Raw genomic sequence first — 23652 nt, forward strand, 5'->3', positions numbered from 1 at the left:
TGTGATTCTAAACAAGATTTCAGATTCAGCTTTGATTAGAAATTTATATTCACTGTTCTTGTTGTATACTTGTATATCTTGAAGTTTTTAAAGCATGTATATCAGTTAAAATGATCTATATAATATTAATAATTACATATTTTCCCCAGGAGAGGGTTTCTGCAAGGTCAGAAAGTAGTGAAGATGATGTGTGGGAGGTAGATGGAGTCTTTGCTCCAACTGGCTGTACAGGGCAGAGAAGAGAGGCTGAGCCTGGAGAGGGTGCACTAATTGTTACATAGCAAAACAGGGCACAACATGTTAGTATTTGTTAACTCTTAACTGTTGCCTGCTCTTAAGGTATTGTATTTAGTTGAGATCTTTGAATATTTAATTATTTTAATTTCTTCATTTTTAATATTTTAATTTTAAATTGAAACCCCAAAGCAAAAGAACTGGAACTTTATGGTGTTGGTGGAGAACAGAGGATCAGGACAGATAAGATGTAAGATTTAGAGACTGTCGAGATGAGAACTGTGGAAGGTAATTTTATTAAGAAGTAAAAGAAACAGGAAGTCCTTTGACAGTAGTCTCTTAGTTTAGAATGAAGAGATAACTTTCTTATAAACATTATATAGAATGCTTACATTTGTAGGTATATGAAGAAGTTTGCTTACTGTGTTGCATTGCATTTTCTGCTATTAAACTTTGAACCTTGTTAGGCAACAGGACAGATTGCATTTTGTTTCTGCCAGTATTCAGATATCATATGTTAATTTTTCCTCTGGCTGCTATAAAATTTAGAATTATTATTGGCGACACGATTAAGGGGTGCAGTGAGTGATATGATTTGTTGATGGGGTGGGTTACAACTGAAAGAAGTTCCCTGTGGATATTTTCCCTTCATGAGATGGAATTCTATCAAGAAGTGTGAAGTTTTCTATCAAAAAGTGAGTAATAGTCTATCAAGAAGTGAGAGTTATTCCATTAAAAAGTGAGAAGTTATCAGAGACTTGGGAATGTAGCCGATACTAGACAGGATCATTAAGCCTATTTCATAATTTGTTCAGTGACTCTGGCCACAGTAAACTAAAATTAATCAAATTTAAGTAGATGAGGAAGCAGGATCCTGGTAAGAATAGGACATTTTTATACAAAGTCAACAGTGCGTATCTGACAAAAGAAAAAAAGCTTAAAGAAAATGATGATAGATCTTTTTAAAAATAGTCCTCTGTTTATGGCAAAGGATTGTTCATCATCATCATCAACAACAACAACAGAAAGATTTTTGTTATTGAAAAAATGACTAGAAGAATACATATATGATTCATGTAAAAAAAAGTAGCAGTACAGAATTATGTGGAGGAAGAAGCATTGTCTCTGTGTACTTGCCATCAGCACAGCAGCTCAATCCCACTACTCTCCCTAGGAGAAAACACTGTTAGCTAATTAATTGTGGGCACACACAGGTCTGTACATGTATCTGTGTTTTAATACAAGCAGGGTCATACTGTAACCCCAGACTTCTCATGATGTCCCCCCCCCCCACACTGGCTGTGTGTACATGAATTTATTAATGAAAATAGCTGTATTTCAGCTTAAATATAATTATTTTTATTTAAAATATTCAGACAAAAGTAAAAGAAAAAAATTAAAAAATCAACTGAAATCCCTGAGATAAGCCCTATTTTGGGGGCCTTTAAAAATTATATCCCTTAACATTCACACAAGTGTGAACACACATCCACATCTACTGCATGTATGCATAATGTTCATGGGTGGATTAGGCAGAAAAGCTGACTTTTATCTTGGAACTATTTTATATACACCTGAGGGGTTTTATCTCCCCTTCCTGCCCAGTTTCCTCCCAGTCCTTCCCCTCTAATAACCAGTGGTAAATTGGTATGTACTTTTCCTACCTTTCTACATCCTTCTCTATATAATATGAAATTACATAGCTTATATTTGTCTGTATTATCCATTTTTCTACATCAGAAATCATTCTGCATCAACTGAAACACAGCGCACTAATTTTGTGCGGGATAAGTTTTTTATTTCTTTTTGAGACAGAGTCTTAAGCTGTTGCCCCAGGTAGCATGCCGTGGTATCATAGCTCACAGCAACTGCCAACTCTTGGGCTCTAGTGATCCTCTTGCCTCAGTTTTTTTTTTTCTTTCTATTTTTAATAGAGATAGGGTCTCGTTTTGCTGAGGCTGGTCTCAAACTTATGGGCTCAAGCAGTCCACCCACCTTGGCCTCCCAGAGTGCTAGGATTATAGATGTGAGCCACTGCACCCAGCCACTGGATAATATTCTAAGGCAGGGATTAGCAGACTACGGTCAATGGATCAACCCCACCTTGCTACCTGGATCAACCTTATCCTGCTGCTTGATTTGATCAACTTTTATTGGATAGCCTCACTTATTTTTCTATTGAGTAGTTTAACCCTTTAAATTCTCTGTTACATGTGATTTTTTTTGAGACAGGATCTTTCTCCGTCACTCAGGGTTGGAGTGAGTGACAAAATCATAGCTCAAGATAACTTTGAACTCCTGGGCTTAAGTGATCTTCTTGCCTTTTCCCCTGAGTGACTGGGACTACAGGCATGTGCTACCATGCCTAGCTAATTTTTAAAGTTTTTTTAGAGAAAAGGTCTCACTATGGTACTTGAACTTGTGACCTCAAGTGATTTTTCCACCTTGGGTACCCCAAATGCTGGGATTATAGGCATGAGGTACCACACTTGGCCTATAAAGTTTTTGTTACTTACATATTTTCATAGGTATGGATTGCATTTTTATATATGTATTAAGTGGCATTGTAGTGTGGTGATTAAGATCTCAGACTCTGGTTCTGTTATTTACTTCCTGTGTGACCTTCTATAAGTTAATATTTCTGTGCTTTGGTTTTCATCTCTAAAATGGAGCTGATACTTGTACCTATCTTGTAAGATAGTAATAAAGCTTTTTAAGTGGTTAATATATAGAAAATGGTTAGAACACTGTCTGGCATGGAGAAGCACATGAATCTTTATTATTACATGTTGTGAGGTAGGCATCTCATTTTTCTCCCATACAGATAACCAATTGTCCTAGTAATATTTATTGAGTAGTTCATCCTTGTCCACAAATGAATTAAAATGTCATCTCTGTTGCATGTTAAGTGTCCGACTATGTGTAACTTTATTTTGTGGCTCTTTAGCTGTCAGGTGACATTTTATCCCCTGCTCCAGAGCCTCAGTGGTTTAATTACTTCAGCTTTATAAATAATGATAACTGATGAGTGAAGTCTCTTTACTTTGTTCTATAAAATTATTTTGGCTCTTCTTGGCTCTCTTTTGTTCTTCTACATAGTTTTTTAAAAAAAATTATCAGAATTTACAAAAAATGTGTTATTAACGCTTAGTGTGGAAGAGGGGTGATTTTAATAGTTAATATCAGAATGGAGCCTGTGGTTTTACTACCAGTGGAAGCTAGAGATTTATACCATCCACTGCCAGGTGGGTACTGGGAACATGGTGAATAAAAACACTGTAGAAAGATTGGATCTTAAGCCTATGATTCCCAAACTGTATCCTGAGATGCCCTAGGGCATCTCAGAGAAAAATCAGAGTTGTTTCAAACTTTGCAGCAAAACTCAACAACATCTGTTGGACACGTGCAAACCTTCAGCATTCACTGGCACTGCCTTCAATTTGTTGCTGTAGTATCTTTGTGAAGCTGGACTTTTGGTGGTTGCTGTTTTGAAAAGCAAGTACCATGCAAAATCAGTGTAAAGCAGGAAGTGTGGATGGCATCGTCCAAATGCACGGTGTCTAAGTTTGAGCAGTTATCCAGTGCCCAGTAGGTGCACACATTCCCATAATACCTAATTGTGGTTATTTATAAGAAAATGAAGTAAAAATATTATTTTTCAAACAGGTACTAACTTTTAAAAACATTTACTCATTTGTTTGAACCTAACTATTTAAATAAATGGAACTGTTAGGTATTTCTTCTGGCCAAGGGAATTATTGAAAAAAATTACAGAGCAAATAAGGGTATGAGGAGCCAGGAAACTTTGGGAACCTTTCTACCTTAACAAAAAAGTTGGCTAGGCGGCGTGGCTCATGCCTGTAATTCCAGCACTCTGGGAGGCCAAGGCGGGTGGATTGCTTGAGTTCAGGAGTTCAAGACCAGCCTGAGCAAGAATGAGACCCCCATCTCTACTAAAAATAGAAAAACTGAGGCAAGAGGATTGCTTGAGCCAAAGAGTTTGAGGTTGCTGTGAGCTATGATGAGGCCATGTCACTCTACTTAGGGTGACAGAATGAGACTGTCTCAAAACAAACAGCAACAAAAAAAACCTCAACCCTTCCCCCAAAGTTATTACAAATATTTAAAGATTAAGAACATTTGAAGTGCTCTTTGGGTAGAGTATATGCCATGTAAATACTTGTGTCTGTGTTTGCTTAGAGCAAGGAGAGCTACCCTTACATGGGCACCATGGATGGGCAACATTTCTGGGGAAATTATGGTAAAACTGAGCTTTGAAGGAAGACTAGGAGTTGACTAAAGAGGGATGGTGGTAGGAATAGCTTGTGTGAAGAGGCAGGTGCCTTGGGGACTGATGAGAGTGATGCCGGGGAACTGGAGATAGGCAGAGGCTAGAGCACATGATGACTGACCTGGCTGTCCACCAAAGTCGTTTCTTTAGACTTCTAGGTATCATGTAAGACAATGGCAAGCTTTTGAGGGGTCCTACTGAGGGAGTAAAATATACGATGATACACGATGTTGGACAATTAAGTTTATGAATTTGTCCCAGAAAAAATGCTACACACTTCTTTGTTGAACATCACTATGGTCACCTTTGAAGTATGCCTCTTGGGAAGGTATGCACCGATGCCAGGGTCTGATTCACCCTTCAAAGCACTTTTTCTAGGATGAGTTTGTGAACTTGATTGGCAGACCTTGTATAATGACAGCTCTGATGGTCATTCCAGGAAAAAGAGTTCCAAAATGGCTTTGATGGGTAGACTAGGTAGTGCCATCGGTGCATGGCTTCCCAAGGGGGTTACTTTGAAGGTGACCTTACTGATATTCAGCAATTGAGGTATACAGTACTTATTCTGGGGTGAATTTGTGAATTTAATTGTCTGACCTCATACATAAATATTTAAACAATACTGTATTCTTAGTAAATAGAGTGAATATTTTTGTAGCATTTTGAAATGCCTTGAGTTTTCAAAAGTGTTCATAAATTTTCTTATGAGTATAATTTTCTCTTATTTTGAACATACATACTTTTTTTGTTCAACTTAGCTGATAGGGGTATGTTTTTTTTTTTAATTAAATAAAATCAAAAGCAAGACATAATGTTAACCATGAAATATTTCAGTTGTAATTGTTTTTTGTATTTTGTGAAATAGGAAAAATTTTGTACTAAGTTTTAAATAAAGTTTATTTATTATCTAAAACAGTGGTTCTCAACCGTCCTAATGCCGTGGCCCTTTAATACAGTTCCTGTGGGTTGCAACCCACATGCTGAGAACTGCTGATCTAAAATAAAATATTTTACATTGTTAGTATATTTTGATCTTCAAGCTAATAATACATTTATATCTTTTAAGATCCCAAGTTGTTTAAATTTGGCATGGTATGATACAGATTTAATACTTGTACAGGAAAGATATAAAAGTATTTCTCATAATTTAGCTATCATTTTGTGCTTCTCTGTTGTTTATATTTTGATCTATTTGATATAGTTCCAAATGAATACAAAAAATTCTAGTAGTAGTCAGAAATAAAATAATTGTACTTTACTTTTGAAAAATTTCTAAGTTCATTTTCAAGAGTTTTGAGACTTGAAAATTGAATTTCAGTGTTATCAAATGGGAATAGAGACCTGAAACACTTTTTTAACAGGCCCTTGTGGTGTCTGGGAAAGAGTTATTAGTCTGATTGGAATTTGTTTATTATTATTATTAATTGGTATTTGCTTCTTATTATAAGTGTTGGAAAACTTTTAAAAGGATGTCCTTTCCTTTTTCAGTGTGTTTCATATGTCTTTAGAAGCAGTCTTTTGTTATGTGATATAGAATTAGTGTCATGCTTAAATTTGTAATGTAAATACTTGAAAAATTCTTAGTGTCTTTTATTTGACTAGGGTTCTCTGATTATGCCCATGCTGATTACAACCTGAATTGTTTACAAGGGAATTAATTGATCAGTGGTTTTCTTGAAGAAAAAGGGTCAAGGTTAAAGTTGGAAACCTTTCTCTAAGATTATTATGTTTGTAGCAAATATTTTCTTTAAATTTTTTCTTCCCATATTTAAAGAACTGGCTGTGGATTTGGATAAAAATTAAGCTAATTCTTCCTGTGCTTTTTACATCAAAATGAATTAAAGATTACATGTAGAAAGTTAAACCAGGCTCAGTGCCCATGGCTCAAGTGTCTTAAGGCGCCAGCCACATACACCTAAGGTGGCGGGTTCGAATCCAGCCCCGGCCCGCCAAAAACAACAATGACAGCTGCAACCAAAAAATAGCTGGGTGTTGTGGCAGGTGCCTGTGGTCTCAGCTGCTTGGGAGGCTGAGGCAGGAGACTCGCTTGAGCCCAGGAGTTTGAGTTTGCTGTGAGCTGTAATGCTACGGCACTCTACCCAGGGGGATAGCTTGAGGCTGTGTCTCAAAAAAAAAAAAAAAAACAACAAAAAAACAGAAAGTTAAACCACAAAAAGAATAAAACAAGGCTGAAATTTTTTCTAATCTTGGGATAAAGACCTTTCTAAGATTTAATTGTATGTTTAAAATGTATTATATTCTGGGCAGTGCCTGTGGCTCAAGGAGTAGGGCACTGGCCCTAAATCCTGTCACGGTTCAAACCCAGACAAAAAAACCCACAAAAAACTGTAAAATGTACTATATTCTTGTAGCAAAAGTCATGAAGATTTTCAAATGGAAACAAAAAATATTCAGAAAACATGATAGCTATGTCCACAGATTGCTTTTTAAGTCAATAGGGTGAATAATCCACTAGAACAATGGACAAAGTGTATGTGTAGTAAATACTGTGAAAGCAATACAAGTAGCCAATAGGCATGAAACGATGCCTTATTTAAAAAGAACCAATTTTCTGTCTCTTATATAAGTTTTATAGAAAATTTCACTTTGAATACAATAATTTTAAATATTTATAAATCTTAATTGTAGGCATTGAAGTAACTTTTATTAGATACATTGTATAAAAAGGCCTGATTATCTCCTAAAGACTTTTTCCCTAATGTTCTTCTAAATGGGTCCAATTTTGGTTTCCTGGTAAAAAGTAGTTTTTATTTATTAGATAACTATTTTTATGTGTCAAACCCAAGGAACATAACCATTTAAGAATAGTTTTAAGACAACATGTTATATTTTCTTATAGAAATAGAAGAAGAAAGTTTTGCTTAACTTTGTTATTTGTCTTTATTTTTTTAGGAGCCAGCATCCAAACCTTCACTCCATTTTATTTTCTGGTGGAGCCAGTGGATACGCTCTCAGTTAGAGGCTCCTCTGTTATACTAAACTGTTCAGCATATTCTGAGCCTTCTCCAAAAATTGAATGGAAAAAAGATGGAACTTTTTTAAACTTAGTATCAGATGATCGACGTCAGCTTCTCCCAGATGGGTCTTTATCTATTAGCAGTGTTGTGCATTCCAAACATAATAAACCCGATGAAGGTTATTATCAGTGTGTGGCCACTGTCGAGAGCCTTGGAACTATTATCAGCCGAACAGCCAAGCTCACAGTAGCAGGTAAGTTTTGGCAAATGATTTATTTGTATTTTCAGATTTTTAAAAAGAGTAAATCTTGATAAAAGCAGTATTATCCTACAGTTTTCATTGAATTGGTAACAACAGATACTCATTTAGCAGATACTGTGCAGATATTATGTGTCTGGGGACTGTACTAAGGCTTGCTCAGCGCTATAGGGAATAAACTGTAGCACTCTTTCACTTATCTAGAAAGACTTAAAGTTGTTCTCAGAAGTACTGAGCAGTTCTTTTTTTCTTTTTAACTTGGAAATGGCAGAAGAAATTATGAATCACTTTGATAACTTATTCTTCTCAGTGTAAGCATTTAGTATAATTTACTGTAAGTTTTACAGTAAAAGCCAGAATCCTGGTTCCTTTATACCTTAACCAAGGGAATGGCATTTAATTGGATTAATTATTTTAAAATCTGTTGAATATATATATATATCTTTAGATGGAGAGCAGAAAGTTGTAAAGAGAAGAACATTTATTCCATTTCAGAGTAAGGACCTAGAAGAGTAGATGTGGTTTCTAACTAAGTCACGCCTGTTTTGTAGTAGATACCAGCATAGTGTTTCTTCACTTGAAACCAGGTGAAATAGTTTTTGGGAAGAATTACATTGTACAAAAATGGTGTCATCTTTAAATCCTGTATTTACTCTCACATTGGTGAAACCTCACCAGTTGGACAAAATCTCACTGAGACAGTAGCATCCCTTCATCTGTGGCAGGTTGTGGTCTCACATCTCATGCTCACCTAGGGTGTATTTGCTCATTGATTCAGAATGTGATGGCTGTTTTTCTTCTTGGGGCCAAATACTCAAAGTTGATTGGGTATGACATATAGCCCCTGTAATTATTTCATAACCACAGATTAAAGATGGGAAAATAAAAGGAAAAAATTGCTTCTTTTGGCAGTTTTCTCTCTTTTTTCTTCTTTATTAAAAACTATTTTTCAGACTTTCCTCACATACTTGATGAATTAATTGGTGTAACACTGCCTCTACCAATGTCATTTAGGTCATCTTCTGTTTGTCATTTATGTTCTTAAGTATCTCTTACTTGGGCTTTATTTGTGACTTTCTTTTCAGCTTTTCCCTCCTCTCCCACCACCAAATCCGATGAATTCTGCTTCCTCATTTCCCTGTATTTTATCCACTTTGCCCTTCCAGACTGCTCCTTGTCTTCCCTCCCCAAAGCCTTGTAACTATTGATCTGTTACTGTATTCTCTCCCTCCTCCAATCCAGTCTCTACACTGGGGTTAGTATTATTTCTCACTCTTCTGTGGTTTTCTAGTAATATCCTCGAGTTAGTTTCAACCCTCTTTATAGGTAATAGGCCTCTTGATTCCTTTTCCAAGTTGCCCTGCACTTATCCAGGCTCATTCCAGCCTGCCTCTGCCCCGGCCTCTGCAGCCATCGCCACCCTCACCACAGTTTAATCACTGGCAGTACTAAGTGTTCTGTGCTCCTTTTTATTTACTCTTTGCCTTTTGGCAATTGTTCACAACTTTTCCCGGTTTTTCCAACACTTTTTTCTCTCTTCCCCTCTACTAGATTTGTCCATCTTTCATCAACTTCCATTCCCTTCAAGAAGCATATTTTACCCTAATATCTAAGCAAGCAGTTTTAACACAAGGTGGTATACTCTCTGGTGACTGCAGGATTCTAGAGGAGAGTAGTTGAACCCACTCTTGGCCTAGGTATCAAAAAGAAATAGCATCTAAATTAAGGGGTAAACAGAAGGTTTTTGTTTGTTTGTTTGTTTTTGAGACAGAGCCTCAGGCTGTTGCCTTGCCTCAGCCTCCCAAGTAGCTGGGACTACAGGTGTCCACTACAATCCCCGGCTATTTTTTGGTTGTAGTTGTCGTTGTTTGGCAGGCGTGGGCTGGATTCGAACCTGCCAACTCTGGTGTATGTGGCTGGCGCCTTAGCCTCTTGAACTGCCGGTACCGAGCCAGAAGTTGTTTTTAATAGTTGCATAGTCTCATTGTATAGATAATAACACACTGTGATTTCTTTAAAGATTCTCTTCTTTGGCAAATAATTATGTGGATTAAAATTATTGGATGTTACAGGAAGTACTTCGGTGAACTCCTTTTGCAAATCTTTATTTCTGTAGAATAGATTATTAGAATTGGGATTGCTGAATCATAGGGGGGAATTGTATGTGTGCATATAATTTAAAAAGATACCAGTTTGTCAGTTTTTGAAAATGTTACCTGTAAAGCTACCATATGACTTAGAAATTTCACTCCTAGGTATCTATCCAAGAGAAATAAAAAGATATATCCATACAAGAATGTGTATATGACTGTTAATAGCAGCATTATTCATAATAGCCTAAAAAATGGGAACAACAAATGTTTATCACATGTTGAATGAATATCCAATATGTGGCACATTCCTATGATAAAATATCATTTGACAAAAGAAATGAAGGCCTTATCTATATTATGTTGTGGATGAACTATAAGCATAGTAAGCCAAGGTAAAGAAGCCAGTCGCAAAGAACCAAATGTTGTCTGATTTCATATATATGAAATGTCCAGAAGAGGCAAATCTATAGAGACAGAAGGCAGATTAGTGGTTTTCTAGGAGTAAGGACCCTGGGATAGTGAGGGGGGAGGGATGGGGGAATAAGGGAAGGGGAGTGGGACAGGGAATGCCTGTGAGTGAGTATAAGATAGCTTCTGGAAGTGATGAAAAGGTGATGGTTGCCCAATTCTGTTAATATACTGAAAATGATTGAATTTTGTACTTAAGTGGTGAACTTATGGTATATAAATTATATCTTGATAAAACCTTAAAAAAAAAAAGATTATGCCAGTTGCCATTCTAGCTAAGTTAAGCAAGAAGGGAAGTCTTTGAAAGATGTTTGACAGAGTTAAACATGAGAAGTCTTTTTTTCTGGGCTATTTTATTTCTCCATGGTCTGGGCAATAGCCTAGATGTGAGTATTTTGTGCCCAAAGGTGGGAGGAATGGGGTGGTCTAAAAGCAGACATTGCTAATCCCTTCTTGTCAACCCAGAGCTGACTCCTCTTGGTTTTCTCCTGCTCTTCTCCGGGGAGCACAGGAAGCTGCAGCCTTCTCTGCCTTAACATGTCAGTTACTAGTTCTTCCCATCTGCTTTCCCCATGCAGAAACTTCTTGAACTCCCGTCTGCCAATTCCCCATATGTTGTGGTTTTACATTTTTAAAAATTACACATTTTCATGAGACCTGAGGAGGAGGAATTTTTTGATTTTCTTTAAAAAAATCAATTTCTTGGCTTCATTTATTAATATTTCCCTCCCAGTTTGATTAGTTTATTTTTATTAATTCCTTCTAACTTTCTGATTTCTTAAAAGTAGATCTTTTAAGGGTTGCTGGGTGCTTGTAATCGTAGCACTTGAGGAGGCTGAGATGGGCAAATTGTTTGTGCTCAGGAGTTCAAGACCAGCCTGAGCAAGAGCAAGACCCTGTCTCTAAAAATAGCCGGGTGTTATGACAGGCACTTATAGTCCAGCTGCTCAAGAGGCTGAGACAAGAGGATCACTTGAGCCCAGGACTGTGAGATTGCTGTGAGCTATGACACCATGGCGCTCTACCCAGGGTGACAAATTAAAACTCTATCTCAAAAAAAAAAAAAAAATAATAATAATTTTATCTGTATTTCTTTCCTTCAAAAATTCTCTCAAAATAAAAAATAAGGAATTTGTAGTAGTGTCAGAAAAGCTGTGCAGTTTATATTTGAACTAATTTCACCATCATAAAACTAAAAAAACCTGGAATTGTTTCTCATAATTTATTGGCTTATCTTAAAGATACATTTTGTTATGTTTTGAGCATAGCAGAATCACTTTTTAGTGATAGTTGAATATTTATGCACCAGACATATGCTATATGTTAAGTACTTACTTTTTTGTAAAGTATTTAATTTTTTTTAAAAATACTATGGGGCTTGTTATTCTCCTTTTGCTGATGAGAGACTTAAAGAAAGGTTAAGTAACTTGCTAACTGTGTACATACATGCAGTTGTGGAATTGATACTCAAATTCTGGTATGTGACTTGACAACAGATGCAGTTAGCCACTACATTCTCTGGCATCTAATGACATATTTATGACAGTATTTTTTTTATTAACATTTTTTTTGAAATAATTTCAAACTTAGGGAATAGTTGCAAGAATAGAGCCAAGAAATCTGGTAACCTTCACCCAGATCACCCAGTTATTAACATTTTACCACATCTGCATTATCATCTCCCTAAATATGCATACACCCAGATAGCTTTTCCTAAACCATTAAGAGTAAGTTCCAGACATGTTGCTGTATAATCCCCTACCTAAATATGTCAGTGTATATATTTTTAAAAACAGTGACATTCTCCTAAATAATCATAGACATTCATCAAAAACAGGAAATTAATATGATACTGTTACTTAATAAATAATTCACAGGTTGTCTCAGTAATATTCTTTATGGCAAAAGACAAAAGCAAAAACTTCTCCCACCGTGTTCCTTTCTGGTCCGGGATTACATGTGACTTAATAGTTATGTCTCCGTAGGCTCATTTGACGTGGGCTAGGTCCGCAGTTTTTTCTTGTCTCATTTTAGATTTGTTTGATTTCCCTCAATGACTAGATTCAGAGTTTGCCCTTTGGGGAGGAAAACCCAGAAGTAACGCTGTGTTCTCAGTGCCTCATGCCTGGCAGCTTGTGATACTTTGTTCTGTTACTGGTGATGTTGACTTTTATTGCTTGGTTAAGGTGGTCTGTGCTATGTTCTTCATTGTAAAGTTAAGTATTTTTACTTTTTTAAATTATTTATAAGTATTTTGAGAAGCGATACTTTAATACTCTGTAAATATATTGTTTCTCGTCAGATTTTCATCTCCTGGTTTTAGCATCCATTGAGGAATCTTACTTGTGTCAATTATTCCTGCCATGGTTGCCAGGTGGTGATTTTTCTAGTTCCCTCATTTCTGTAAGGTAGATCTGTTCTTTCTCCTCCACTTACTTGTTTGTTTATATTCACATGAACTCATACATTCTTATTTAATTCTGTGGGTTATAATGCCTTGATACCATTATCCCAGATTTAGTCAGAGGAAACTCCCTTTAATCTGACTTCCCTGTCCTTTTGATATGCCCACATTGTTCTTTTTACAGTTATTTATGTTATAAGATGTTCCAGATTGATCTTGTACTTTCCCTACTCCATTCCTAGATCAGTCATTTCTCCAAGAAGCACTGGTCCCTTGTAGTGGAGAATAATATTTAGAAATCAAGATAGGGTGACCGTATTTACTCATTGCTACTGGGATGCCCTTGATGCTGGCCCTTCCCCTATGGACAGGGCTGAGAAATATACAGGTGTGTGTATGTATATCGGTGTATTAATTAGTGTGTATGTAGTGACTGTATATAAAATGTATACATATTTCACATACACTTTTCTATTACATTGATATCACTGTATAGTTTTATACCTTTAATTATATGAAATCATACAGTTGACACTGATCCCTCTATTCTAAACTGATACCATAGAATTTATTCTACCCTTCTCTTTTTCTGTATTTGTACCTTGCCTCTCCAGCTGTGAGGAATCTGACTCCATTTAATCTTATTATATTTACTCATTTGTTCTGTATCCTGTAGATAGCAGTTTCCTACCCCTGGACCTTCCTACCTGAGACCTTGATTCTACCAGCGATTGTGGACACATAGGATGACTTGCTCTTGATCTCTATGAATACATTTTTAAATAATATTTAATTACATTTTATTTCTTTTTTTTTTTTCCTTTATTGTCCAGGTCTTCCAAGATTTACCAGCCAACCAGAACCTTCCTCAGTTTATGCTGGGAATAGTGCAATTCTGAATTGTGAAGTTAATGCGGATTTGGTCCCATTTGTGAGGTGGGAACAGAACAGACAGCCCCTTCTACTGGATGATAGAATTGTCAAACTTCCGAGTGGAACACTGGTTATCAGCAACGTGACTGAAGGAGATGGGGGACTTTATCGCTGTGTAATTGAAAGTGGTGGGCCACCAAAGTATAGTGATGAAGCTGAATTGAAGGTTCTTCAAGGTATTCATTTATTATCAGAATAATGGTTTTATGTTTATTAATGGGTAAAATTATTCTGTTAGAATATTTTTAGTAAACATTGTTAATATGTGGTATAACATATTATTGTCAGCATAAGGAGCCCCAGTTTCTTACAGGAGTAAAAAGGAGAAAATATGCCAGAAAGATCCACTTTCTAGTGAATAAAATACATTGTTAGAATTTTATCAAGCAGTAAAGTGTTTTCAGTGTCTGATGGCATTCTTCTTGGTTAAAGCTCTGTGTCTTTTGTCAAGCCTCCTCCCTACAATAGGGTAGTTTTATAGTTAGGTCTTTTTACTTGAGCAGTTAGTGACTCACTGAGGCCAGTTCATGTAAGGGATGGGTGGGGTGGTGACTTAAAATATAATGGCTCTAGAACTGGCAATCAAGAATTCTTGAATCTTTATTGCGTACTCCATTTTACCATGAACTTAGCTCCTGTTTCAGTCTTTCCTTCTTTTTGTGTGTCTTCTCATGCTTTCTGTCCCTACTGGCTTTTCTCATAATCAGTTTTGTAAATCTCTTCTCACTGTGTAATTTCTTACTTATGATTCTTCTCACTTGCAGCTCATCATAGTCCCTCTAGCCTTTGGATGTGTCCTGATTTTCACCTTCTGTTCTCACTGCTAGGTGCCTGATTCTTTCCAAAGTTCTTGTTTCATGTTTGAGTTTAACCGGGTCATCTCTCCATTGTTTGGGCAAAGTTTTTATATATGACTTCTTCATGGGCTTTTCTTTCCCTTTTCTTTTTTATTGTTGAGGATTCATTGAGTGTACAGAGAACCAGATTATACTGATTGCATTTGTTAGGTAAAGTCTCTCTTATAATTGTGTCCTGCCTCTAAGATGTGTGTCCCATGCCCATGACCCTCTAGCCCCCAACCTCCTTCCTTCTCTTCGCTCCCCCCCACCATGTACTGTGTCATCAATTGTCCTCATATCAGAATTGAGTATATTGGATTCTTGCTTCTCCATTCTTGTGATGCTTTACTAAGAATAATGTGTTTGTCCTCCATCCAGGTTTATACGAAAGATGTAAAGTCTTTATTGTTTTTGGTGGCTAAATAGTATTCCATAGTATACGTATGCCATAGCTTATTAATCCATTCCTGGATTGGTAGGCATTTAGGTTGTTTCACAGTTTGGCAATTGTAAATTGAACTGCAGTAAACAGTGTAGTGCAAATATCTTTATGATAAAATGATTTTTTTTTCTTCTGGGTAGATGCCCAGTAATGGAATTATAGGATTTAATGGGAGGTCTAGTTTGAGTTCTTTGAGGATTCTCCATACTTCCTTCCAAAAGGGTTGTATTAGTTTGCAGTTCCACCAGCAGTGTAAAAGTGTTCCCTTCTCTCCACATTCATACCAGCATCTGCAGCTTTGGGATTTTGTGATGTGGGCCATTCTCACTGGGGTTCGTGATAACTTAGGGTGGTTTTAATTTGCATTTCTCTGATAATTAGGGATGATGAGCATTTTTTCATGTTTGTTAGTCATTCATCTATCTTCTTTAGAGAAGGTTCTAGTCATCTCTCTAGCCCATTGATATAAGGGATTGTTGGCTTTTTAAATGTTGATTAATTTGAGTTCTCTGTAAATCCTAGTTATCAAGCTTTTGTCTGATTCATAATATGCAGATACCTTTTCCCATTCTGATGATTATCTGTTGGCTTTGGTTGTTATCTCCTTAGCTGTACAGAAGCTATTCAATTTAATTAAGTCCCATATGTTTATTTTTGTTGTTGTTGCAATTGCCACAGAAGTCGTCTTCATAAAGTCTTTCCCCAGTGTGATAACTTCAGATGTTTTCCCCACAGTTTCTTTGAGGACTTTTATTGTTTCATGCCTTAGATTTAGATCTTTTATCCATCTTGAATCAATTTTAGTGAGTGGAGAAAGGTGTGGGTCTAGTTTCAGTCTCAATCAGAAATGATAAAGGAGAAATAACAACAGATGTCGCAGAGATACAAGAGATCATCTCTGAGTACTACAAGAAACTCTATGCCCAGAAATTTGATAATGTGGAGGAAATGGATCAATACCTAGAATCATACCCTCTCCCTTGACTTAATCAAGAAGAAATAGATCTCTTGAACAGATCAATTTCAAGAACTGAGATCAAAGAAACAATACAAAATCTCCCAATAAAAAAGAAGCCCTGGTTCAGATGGCTTCACACCAGAATTTTATCAAAACTTCAAAGAAGAACTTATACCCATATTGCAGAAATAATTCCAAAAAATTGAGAAGGAAGGAATCTTCCCCAACATGTTCTCTGAAGCAAACATCACCCTGACACCAAAACCATTAAAAGACCCAACTAAAAAGGAGAATATCAGACCAATTTTACTAATGAATATAGATGCAAAAATTCTCAATAAAATCCTAGCCAATAAATTGTAGCTACACATTAAAAAAATCATTCATCATGATTAGGTAGGTTTAATCCCAGGGATGCAAGGCTGGTTTAACATATGCAAATCCATAAACCTAATTCACCATATCAAAAGAAGCAAAAACAAAGACTGTATGATCTTCTCAATAGATGCAGAAAAAGTATTCAATAAAATTTAGTATCCTTTTCTAATTAGAACTCTGCAGAAAATAGGCATAGGTGGCACATTTCTTAAACTGATTGAAGCCATCTGTAACAAACCCACAGCTAATATTATGCTGAATGGAGTAAAACTGAAAGCTTTTATACTTAGAACTGGAACCAGACAAGGCTGTCCTCTATTGCCACTAGTATTCAACATATTGCTGGAAGTTCTAACCAATACAATCAGTCAAGAGAAGGAAATAAAGGGCATCCAAATGGGGGGCAGAGGACATAACCTCTCCCTCTTTGCTGACAATAATACTTAGAGAACCCCAAAGACTCAACCACAAGACTCCTGGAAGTGATCAGAAATACAGTAGTGTCTCAGGATATAAAATCAGTGTCCACAAATCAGAAGCCTTTGTATATGCCAATAAGAACCAAGATGACAAGCTAATCAGGGACACAATTTCCTTCACGTTTGCTTCAAAGAAAATGAAATACTTAGGAATATACCTAACAAAAGAAGTAAAGGACCTCTATAAAGAAAGTTACAAAACGCTAAGAACAGAAATAGCAGAAGATACTAACAAATGGAAGAACATACCATGCTAATGGCTGGGAAGAATCAACATTGTTAAAATGTCTGTACTTCCCAAAGTAATCTACATATTCAATGCGATCTCCATTAAAATACCAACATCATACTTTCAAGACTTAGAAAAAATAATTCTTCATTTTGTATGTAACCAGAAAAAACCCTGTATAGCCAAGGCAATTCTTAATAATAAAAACAAAGCCAGGGACATCAGCCTACCAGACTTTAGGCTATATACTACAAGGCCATAGTGATCAAAACAGTATGGTATTGTCACAAAAATAGAGACATATCTGGAACAGAATAGAAAGCCATGAAATAAAACTAACATCTTACAGCCATCTAATCTTCAATAAACCAAACAACAACATACATTGGGGAAAAGAATCCCTATTCAATAAATGGTGCTAGTAGACCTAGAAAACCGCATGTTAAAGTTGTCTTTTTTTTAAACCTATGGACTGCCTTGCAAATGTGCTGCAACTCCTGAGGGTGTTCCTGATAGGCCTTGAACTGATTTTTTAAAAAGTGCATCTTCTGGTTTTTGTTGCCATCATTTTTGCTCCTATCATTCCTGTCCCAATGTAGCTAGTATCTTTTTTTTTTTTTTCCCACAGTGTCTTTTAAAATGTATATTAGATCTTGTTATGTCTTTACTCAAAACTCTTAGTGATTTTCTATGTCTTTCAGAGTTAAAGTTCTTGGCCTATTAGGCTTTATATAATTCCTTTTTTTTTTGTTTTTTGTTTTTTTGTTTTTTAGAGACAGAGTCTCACTATTTTCCATGTCTTTCAGAGTTAAAGTTCTTGGCCTGTTAGGCTTTATATAATTCCTTTTTTGTTTTGTTTTGTTTTTTAGAGACAGAGTCTCACTTTATCACCCTTGGTAGAATGCCGTGGCATTATAGCTCACAGCAACCTCCAGCTCTTGGGCTTGGGTGATTCTCTTGCCTTAGCCTCCTGAGTAGCTGGGACTATAGGTGACCCCCACAATACCTGGCTATTTTTCTTTTTTGCAGTTTGGCCGGGGCTAGATTTGAACCCACCATCCTCAGTATATGGGGCCGGTGCCCTACTCACTGAGCCATAGGCATCACCCTTCGGTTTGTTTTTGTAAGAGAAAGAGTCTTGCTCTGTTTCTCTGTCACTCAGGCTAGAATGCAGTAGCATGATCATAACTCACTGCAGCCCCCAACTCCTACGCTTAAGGCATTCTCCTGCCAGCTTTTTATATTTTGTAAAGATAATGTCTCCCTATGTTGCCCAGATTGATCTTGAACTTCTGGCCTCAAGCAGTCTTCCTGCCCTGGCCTTCGAAAGTGCTGAGATTACAGCCATGAGCCACCATCCCTGCCCTACTTTATATAATCTTAATACTGTTTTCCTCCCTTGCTTCTCCTTTCCCATTTCAGACTTTTTCTCTCCTTTCCTCTGTGATTGTGACCACATTATCACACTTCTAGAACGCACTTCAGCCAGGACTACGGGCATGTGCCACCATGCTCAGCTAATTTTTCCTATTTTTGGTAGAAAAGGGGTCTTGTTGTTCTGGCTAGTCTCTAATTCCTGACCTCAAGCAATCCTTCTGCCTTGGCCTCCCAGAGTGCTAAGTTTACAGGTGTGAGCCGCTGCACCTGGCCCCAAATGTATATTCTTATTCATCTAAAGTGAATGAAGTTTTTTTCTGATCCCACTTCTTAATAGAGATTGAAAAGAAGACATTCACTAGATCAAAGGCCATAAGCTGTTAATCAGCTTTAGCAGAGTTTAGAGCCTTTCTACTCTGCCTAGAATCTTCTTCTCTCATTTATTTGCCTGGCTTACTCCCTCTGCACAAGTATCATTTTATCAGTGAAGCCTTCCTTGCACACTGTTTAAAACAACAATCTTTCATTTACACCCTGACATTTTCTCTTTCCTCCTCCATTTTACTTTGAACATATCTGGTATATTTTATTTGTTTTCTCCCTCCCCTTACTAGGGAGCAGGGAGTTTGGTTCGCTGCTAAAAATGATTCCTGGCATGTAGAAGCCAATCAATGCATATAGTATTAATTACTTACTTGTTTAATTGATTCTCTCAAAATTCAGTTACATACACCTAAGTAATTCAAGGTGAATTTTAAAAAAGAACTGTTGGTTAATGAGTGCAAAAATATAGTTAGGCAGAATGAATACCATTTGATAGCCAACAAGATGACTATAGTTAAAAATAAGCTGTGGCATACTTTAAAGAGAAGAATTAGAATGTTCTCTAACCCAGAGATGATAAATATTTGAGGTGGTTGAACCCTAGTTTGATTTGATTATTATACATTATATGCCTATATTAAAATATTCCAAATACCATATAAATATGTGTAAATATTATGTACCCATAGTAGTTAAAAATTTTAAAAAGAAAACTTTTAAGTGGTAAAAAAATAAAATATTCCCTGGGCTTTTAAGATTTGGTATGAAAAATAGAATGTAAAATATCAATAATTTTGTTAGGGGTTACAAGATGAAATGATAATATTTTGGATATAATGAGTTAAAATATATCAAACAAATTTTAAGAACTATTGTCATATACTAATGTCTTTCATCCTACTTCCTGACTTGCTTTTACATGACAGAGATAATATTTTTTTCTCTACACCAGGGGTGGCATTCAAGCAAATCCTCAAAAGCTTATCCAAGGAAACAAGGTTTATAGTGTGAAAGGATGAGGTAACAGCTCAGTATCTGAAACAAAAACAATGCTGAATGCTTTGATTACTTAAAGTAAGGGAGAGCTGCAGTTGTCAAACATCGTGTTCTTGAGCAAAGCCAACTGCTGATCTGCTATAGGGCTTTTGAGAAGACATTGTTTAGGTTATATTGTTTAGGAGGAAGAGGTGGATTGATGTCAGTTATAGAAACGTGTCTTGTGATTGGTGACAGAGGTTGGAGCTGGTTATCATCAGCCTTAGAAGCAAGTGACTCCGCCGTTAGTCAGGTGACTTCTAAAACCTGAGCTTGTCACTCATTGCTTGGTTTTGAAAGGCACGCACACTGACATGAGTCACCACTAATCTGTCAGGCAATGTTTGCTTGTTACCATGGAGAGAGGACTGTCGTTACTTAGACAAGTTTAAAGCTAGTTCTGGAAGTTGTTAACGATGGCTGTAGAAGATCTTTTCCAAAAATTGTAGGAAAAGAAGTTAACGTTTCTCTAACTGAGAACTTTTTTCACAAAACTCAACATTAAGTTAATATGACCCTAGTAAGTGGAGAACTCTTGTCTTCTACCTACAGGAGTGTGGCCTCTATGTCCATAAGAGGCCAGCTGGGTGAAGTGAACATGCATTAATTCTGATGCCTGCATAAGAGGAACACAAATACAGTGGTAGCTAGATGACTCCTCCATTACGAAATTGACAGACAAGTGAGCAGATCTAAAGAGGTGAAATTCAGATTTTCAGAATCTGAAATTTCAGAAATTTTCAGAAATTCAGGAAGTAAAAGAAATTTCTTAAATCCCTATGAATAGGGAGGATGCCAAGGTTCCTGGGCTTGCTTGGTCTCTGCTATTTGCATCTTTCATGTGGCATTTATGTTACCTTTTAAAATAAAGGGGCTTCATGTCAAATCTCCCCCAGTTGACAGTGTGTACCTTAAAGGCAGGAGCTATAACTTGTAGGACCACAGAAGAGCCTAGCTCAATGTTTTTGCGCACAGAATTTATTTAATAAGTATTTGTTCATTTTAATGGAAATTTTTATGTCATTTTTGCTTAAAATATTTTGTCATACAAAGCCACACAGACTGAATAAGAATCAGTCATTTTTCATGATTAAAATGATAAAATGCTTGCCTTTTATTTAATCATTGTCTTTTATGTAAAAATTTTGTTTAGATCCCGAGGAGACTTCCAACTTGGTGTTTTTGAAGCAGCCTTCTTCCTTAGTGAGAGTGGTCGGTCAGAGCACAGTGCTGCCATGTGTTGCTGCTGGGCTTCCCACCCCAGCCATTAGATGGGTGAAAAACGAGGAGGCGCTTGACACAGAGAGGTGAGTGCTGTCTGCCCCAAAGCCCTTCTCAGCCGAGCTCCAGACCATTGATAAAAACTGATTATCCAGTTTATTTAAACACATCATACTGCTCATATGTCATCCTTGAAATACATTTTATAAATGCTATGTATGATTAGCATGTTTAAAGAAAAAAGTGCTTTCAAAATATTAAGGGGTAAATACTCTGCTAGTTCTTTCTGAAGCTGCATTATGCTTAGCTAAAGGCTTTCGGATCTCCTACCCCAAATTTTTGCAAGAGCTTCCTATCCTGACTAGCCTGAGTTCTGTCACTCATTCTCACCCTCATCTGCATTTTATTGATAGTTTTTTTCCTTTGCCCAAACAGTATAAGAAACTGTAGTCTTCATCCTTTTGTTTTTGTCTTTTAAAATACATCTCTGTATGATCACAAATTCTTTATCTTCCACAAACACCAAATACTCTATTATCCCTCCTACCTCCTCTCGTTACTACCATGTAATGGGTGCCTTTCTCAGTTGTATTCTCAGAAGAGAACAGGTGGTGGTAGTTAGGTATGGTTTGGTATCCAAAACAAAGCATCTTGCATATTATAGGTTCTATTACTATAGAATGTTTACTAGCATCCCTGGCCTCTACCCAGTAGAAGCTAGTAGAACTTCTAAGTTGTAACAACCAAAAATGCCTCTAGATATTGCCAGATGTCCCTGGGCACCATTGCCCCCAGCTGAGGACCGCTGTTCTAGAGCAGTGCTGTTTAGGTAATGGATCCTGCACATGTAATTTAAAATTGTCTAGGGCAGGGCGTGGTGGCCCATGCCTATAATCCTAACACTCTTGGAGGCCAAAGTGGGAAGATTGCTTGAGACCAGGAGTTCAAGACCAGCCTGAGCAATAGGGAGAGTCCATCGTTCTAAAAAATAGAAAAAATTAACTGGGTATAAAGGTAAGGATCTGTAGTTCCAGCTCCTTGGGAGGCTGAGGCAGGAGGATCTTTTGAGCCCAGGAGTTTGAGATTGCAGTGATTTGAGCTATGATAACACTACTTCACTCTAGCTGGGGCAACAGAGTGAGACTCTGGCCCTTTCTACTTCACCCCTCCAAAAGTCTGGTAGCCACGTTAAAAAAAAGTGAGAAGTACATGTGTACTACTAAATGCAACAGTAATATTTTATTACTGTTAAAATAATACTAGTTAAAGTGAAATGAGGTTCTAACCCAAACTATAAAGTTTATGTTTAGTAAAAAATATTTCATACTACTTCAGCTCATACATTAAAATTAAAATTAAATAAAAGAAAAAAAAATTTTGTTTTATAGTCTTATGAGCCACATTTCAAGTATTAATAGCCATATGTGGCTAGTGGCTATTTATTTGGATAGAGCAGGTCTAGAGTTTCCCAGCTGAGTAATCAAAAATGAGATAATAATCTTAATTGGTATAGTTTAGTAGCCAAGACATGGATGTTCAGCCTTCTGTGATCAGTGGGAATGATGGAATAGAATCGGATTGTTCCTCTTATATTCGATTAGAAAAACTAATGGCATCATCTCCAATATTACTTAATTTCTTTCTTCCTTCTGCACTTTCCTTTTCTTCTCCTCCCCTCTGCTCCTCTCCACTATCCTCCACTCTCCTCCCCTTCTCAGTTTGTTTTGTTTTTGACACAGGGTCTTTCTCTGTTGCCCAGGCTAGAATCCAGTGCCATCATCATATCTCATAGCAACCTCAGGCTCTGGGTTCAAGTGATCTTCTTGCCTCAGCCTTTTGAGGTGGGACTACAGGCACCTGCCACAAGGACTGGCCAATTTTTTTTTTCTATTTTTAGTAGAGATGGGGGTCTCACACTTGCTCAAATTGGTCTTGAACTCCTGAGCTCAAGTGGTCCTCCCGCCTTGACCTACTACAATGTTAGAATTACAGGTATGAACCACTGCGCCTGGCCTGATTTCTTTTTTAATACCCATTTATCCATCAACTGCCCATATTTTGCTCCCCCTCCTTTTTTTCTATTTTTCTTCCCATCTAAATATTATGTAAAAATTTATAAGACTTCAAGGGATTTTTAAAAAATTTTGCTAACTGAAATATAGCAAACCTTAAAATAAGGCATAAAAATTTTAAGCTCTTACACCAGAAATTTTACTTGGCTAGATGTTAAATAGAATAAAATCTTTATCAGGAGGAGGAAAGCTGAAAGAGGTTATTTTTAAACGTTTGTATTTTGTCATCATAAAAAGACATCCTGAAGATATAAAATAGATGTAGATAAGATGATTTTTTATAAGAAATGTGAGGATTTCTATGATTCTCATTGGTTCAGTAATTATGTAGCAACTATTTATTGAGTGCTAACTCCGTGAGACACTGTTCTGGGTACTGGAAATAGAGTAGTAAACCAAATAGAGTTCTTCCTCCTGTAGAGCATATGTTCTTGTGGAAAAGAGTCAAACTCATAATCAGGTAAACATACAAAATGTCAGGTTATGGTAAGTGCTCTGAAGAAACTCAATACAGAGTATGCCAGGGTGTTAGAGAATTTTGTCTTAGTAGAGTGATGGTCAGAGTGGGCCAGGGTAAACGAATCATGGTAGGATCTTCCTGGAACATCCAGTTTCATTCAGAGATATTTTTGAGAGCA

At 36.7% G+C, this 23652-nt stretch overlaps 1 protein-coding gene across 1 annotated transcript in view; it reads left to right on the plus strand.

Moving 5' to 3' along the window:
• The first annotated feature begins 506 nt into the window (after positions 1-506).
• Positions 507-23652, plus strand: part of NEO1 (neogenin 1) — a 158705-nt gene continuing 135559 nt past the window's right edge. The window contains exons 1-4 of the mRNA XM_023510038.1: positions 507-522; positions 7439-7756; positions 13561-13836; positions 20875-21028. Coding sequence (XP_023365806.1) covers positions 507-522; positions 7439-7756; positions 13561-13836; positions 20875-21028 — 764 coding nt within the window. The remainder of the gene's footprint in view (positions 523-7438; positions 7757-13560; positions 13837-20874; positions 21029-23652) is intronic.

Source organism: Otolemur garnettii, unplaced genomic scaffold (assembly GCF_000181295.1).
Source record: "Otolemur garnettii isolate 467f Iridium unplaced genomic scaffold, OtoGar3 scaffold00011, whole genome shotgun sequence".
Classification (NCBI taxonomy): Eukaryota; Metazoa; Chordata; class Mammalia; order Primates; family Galagidae; genus Otolemur; species Otolemur garnettii.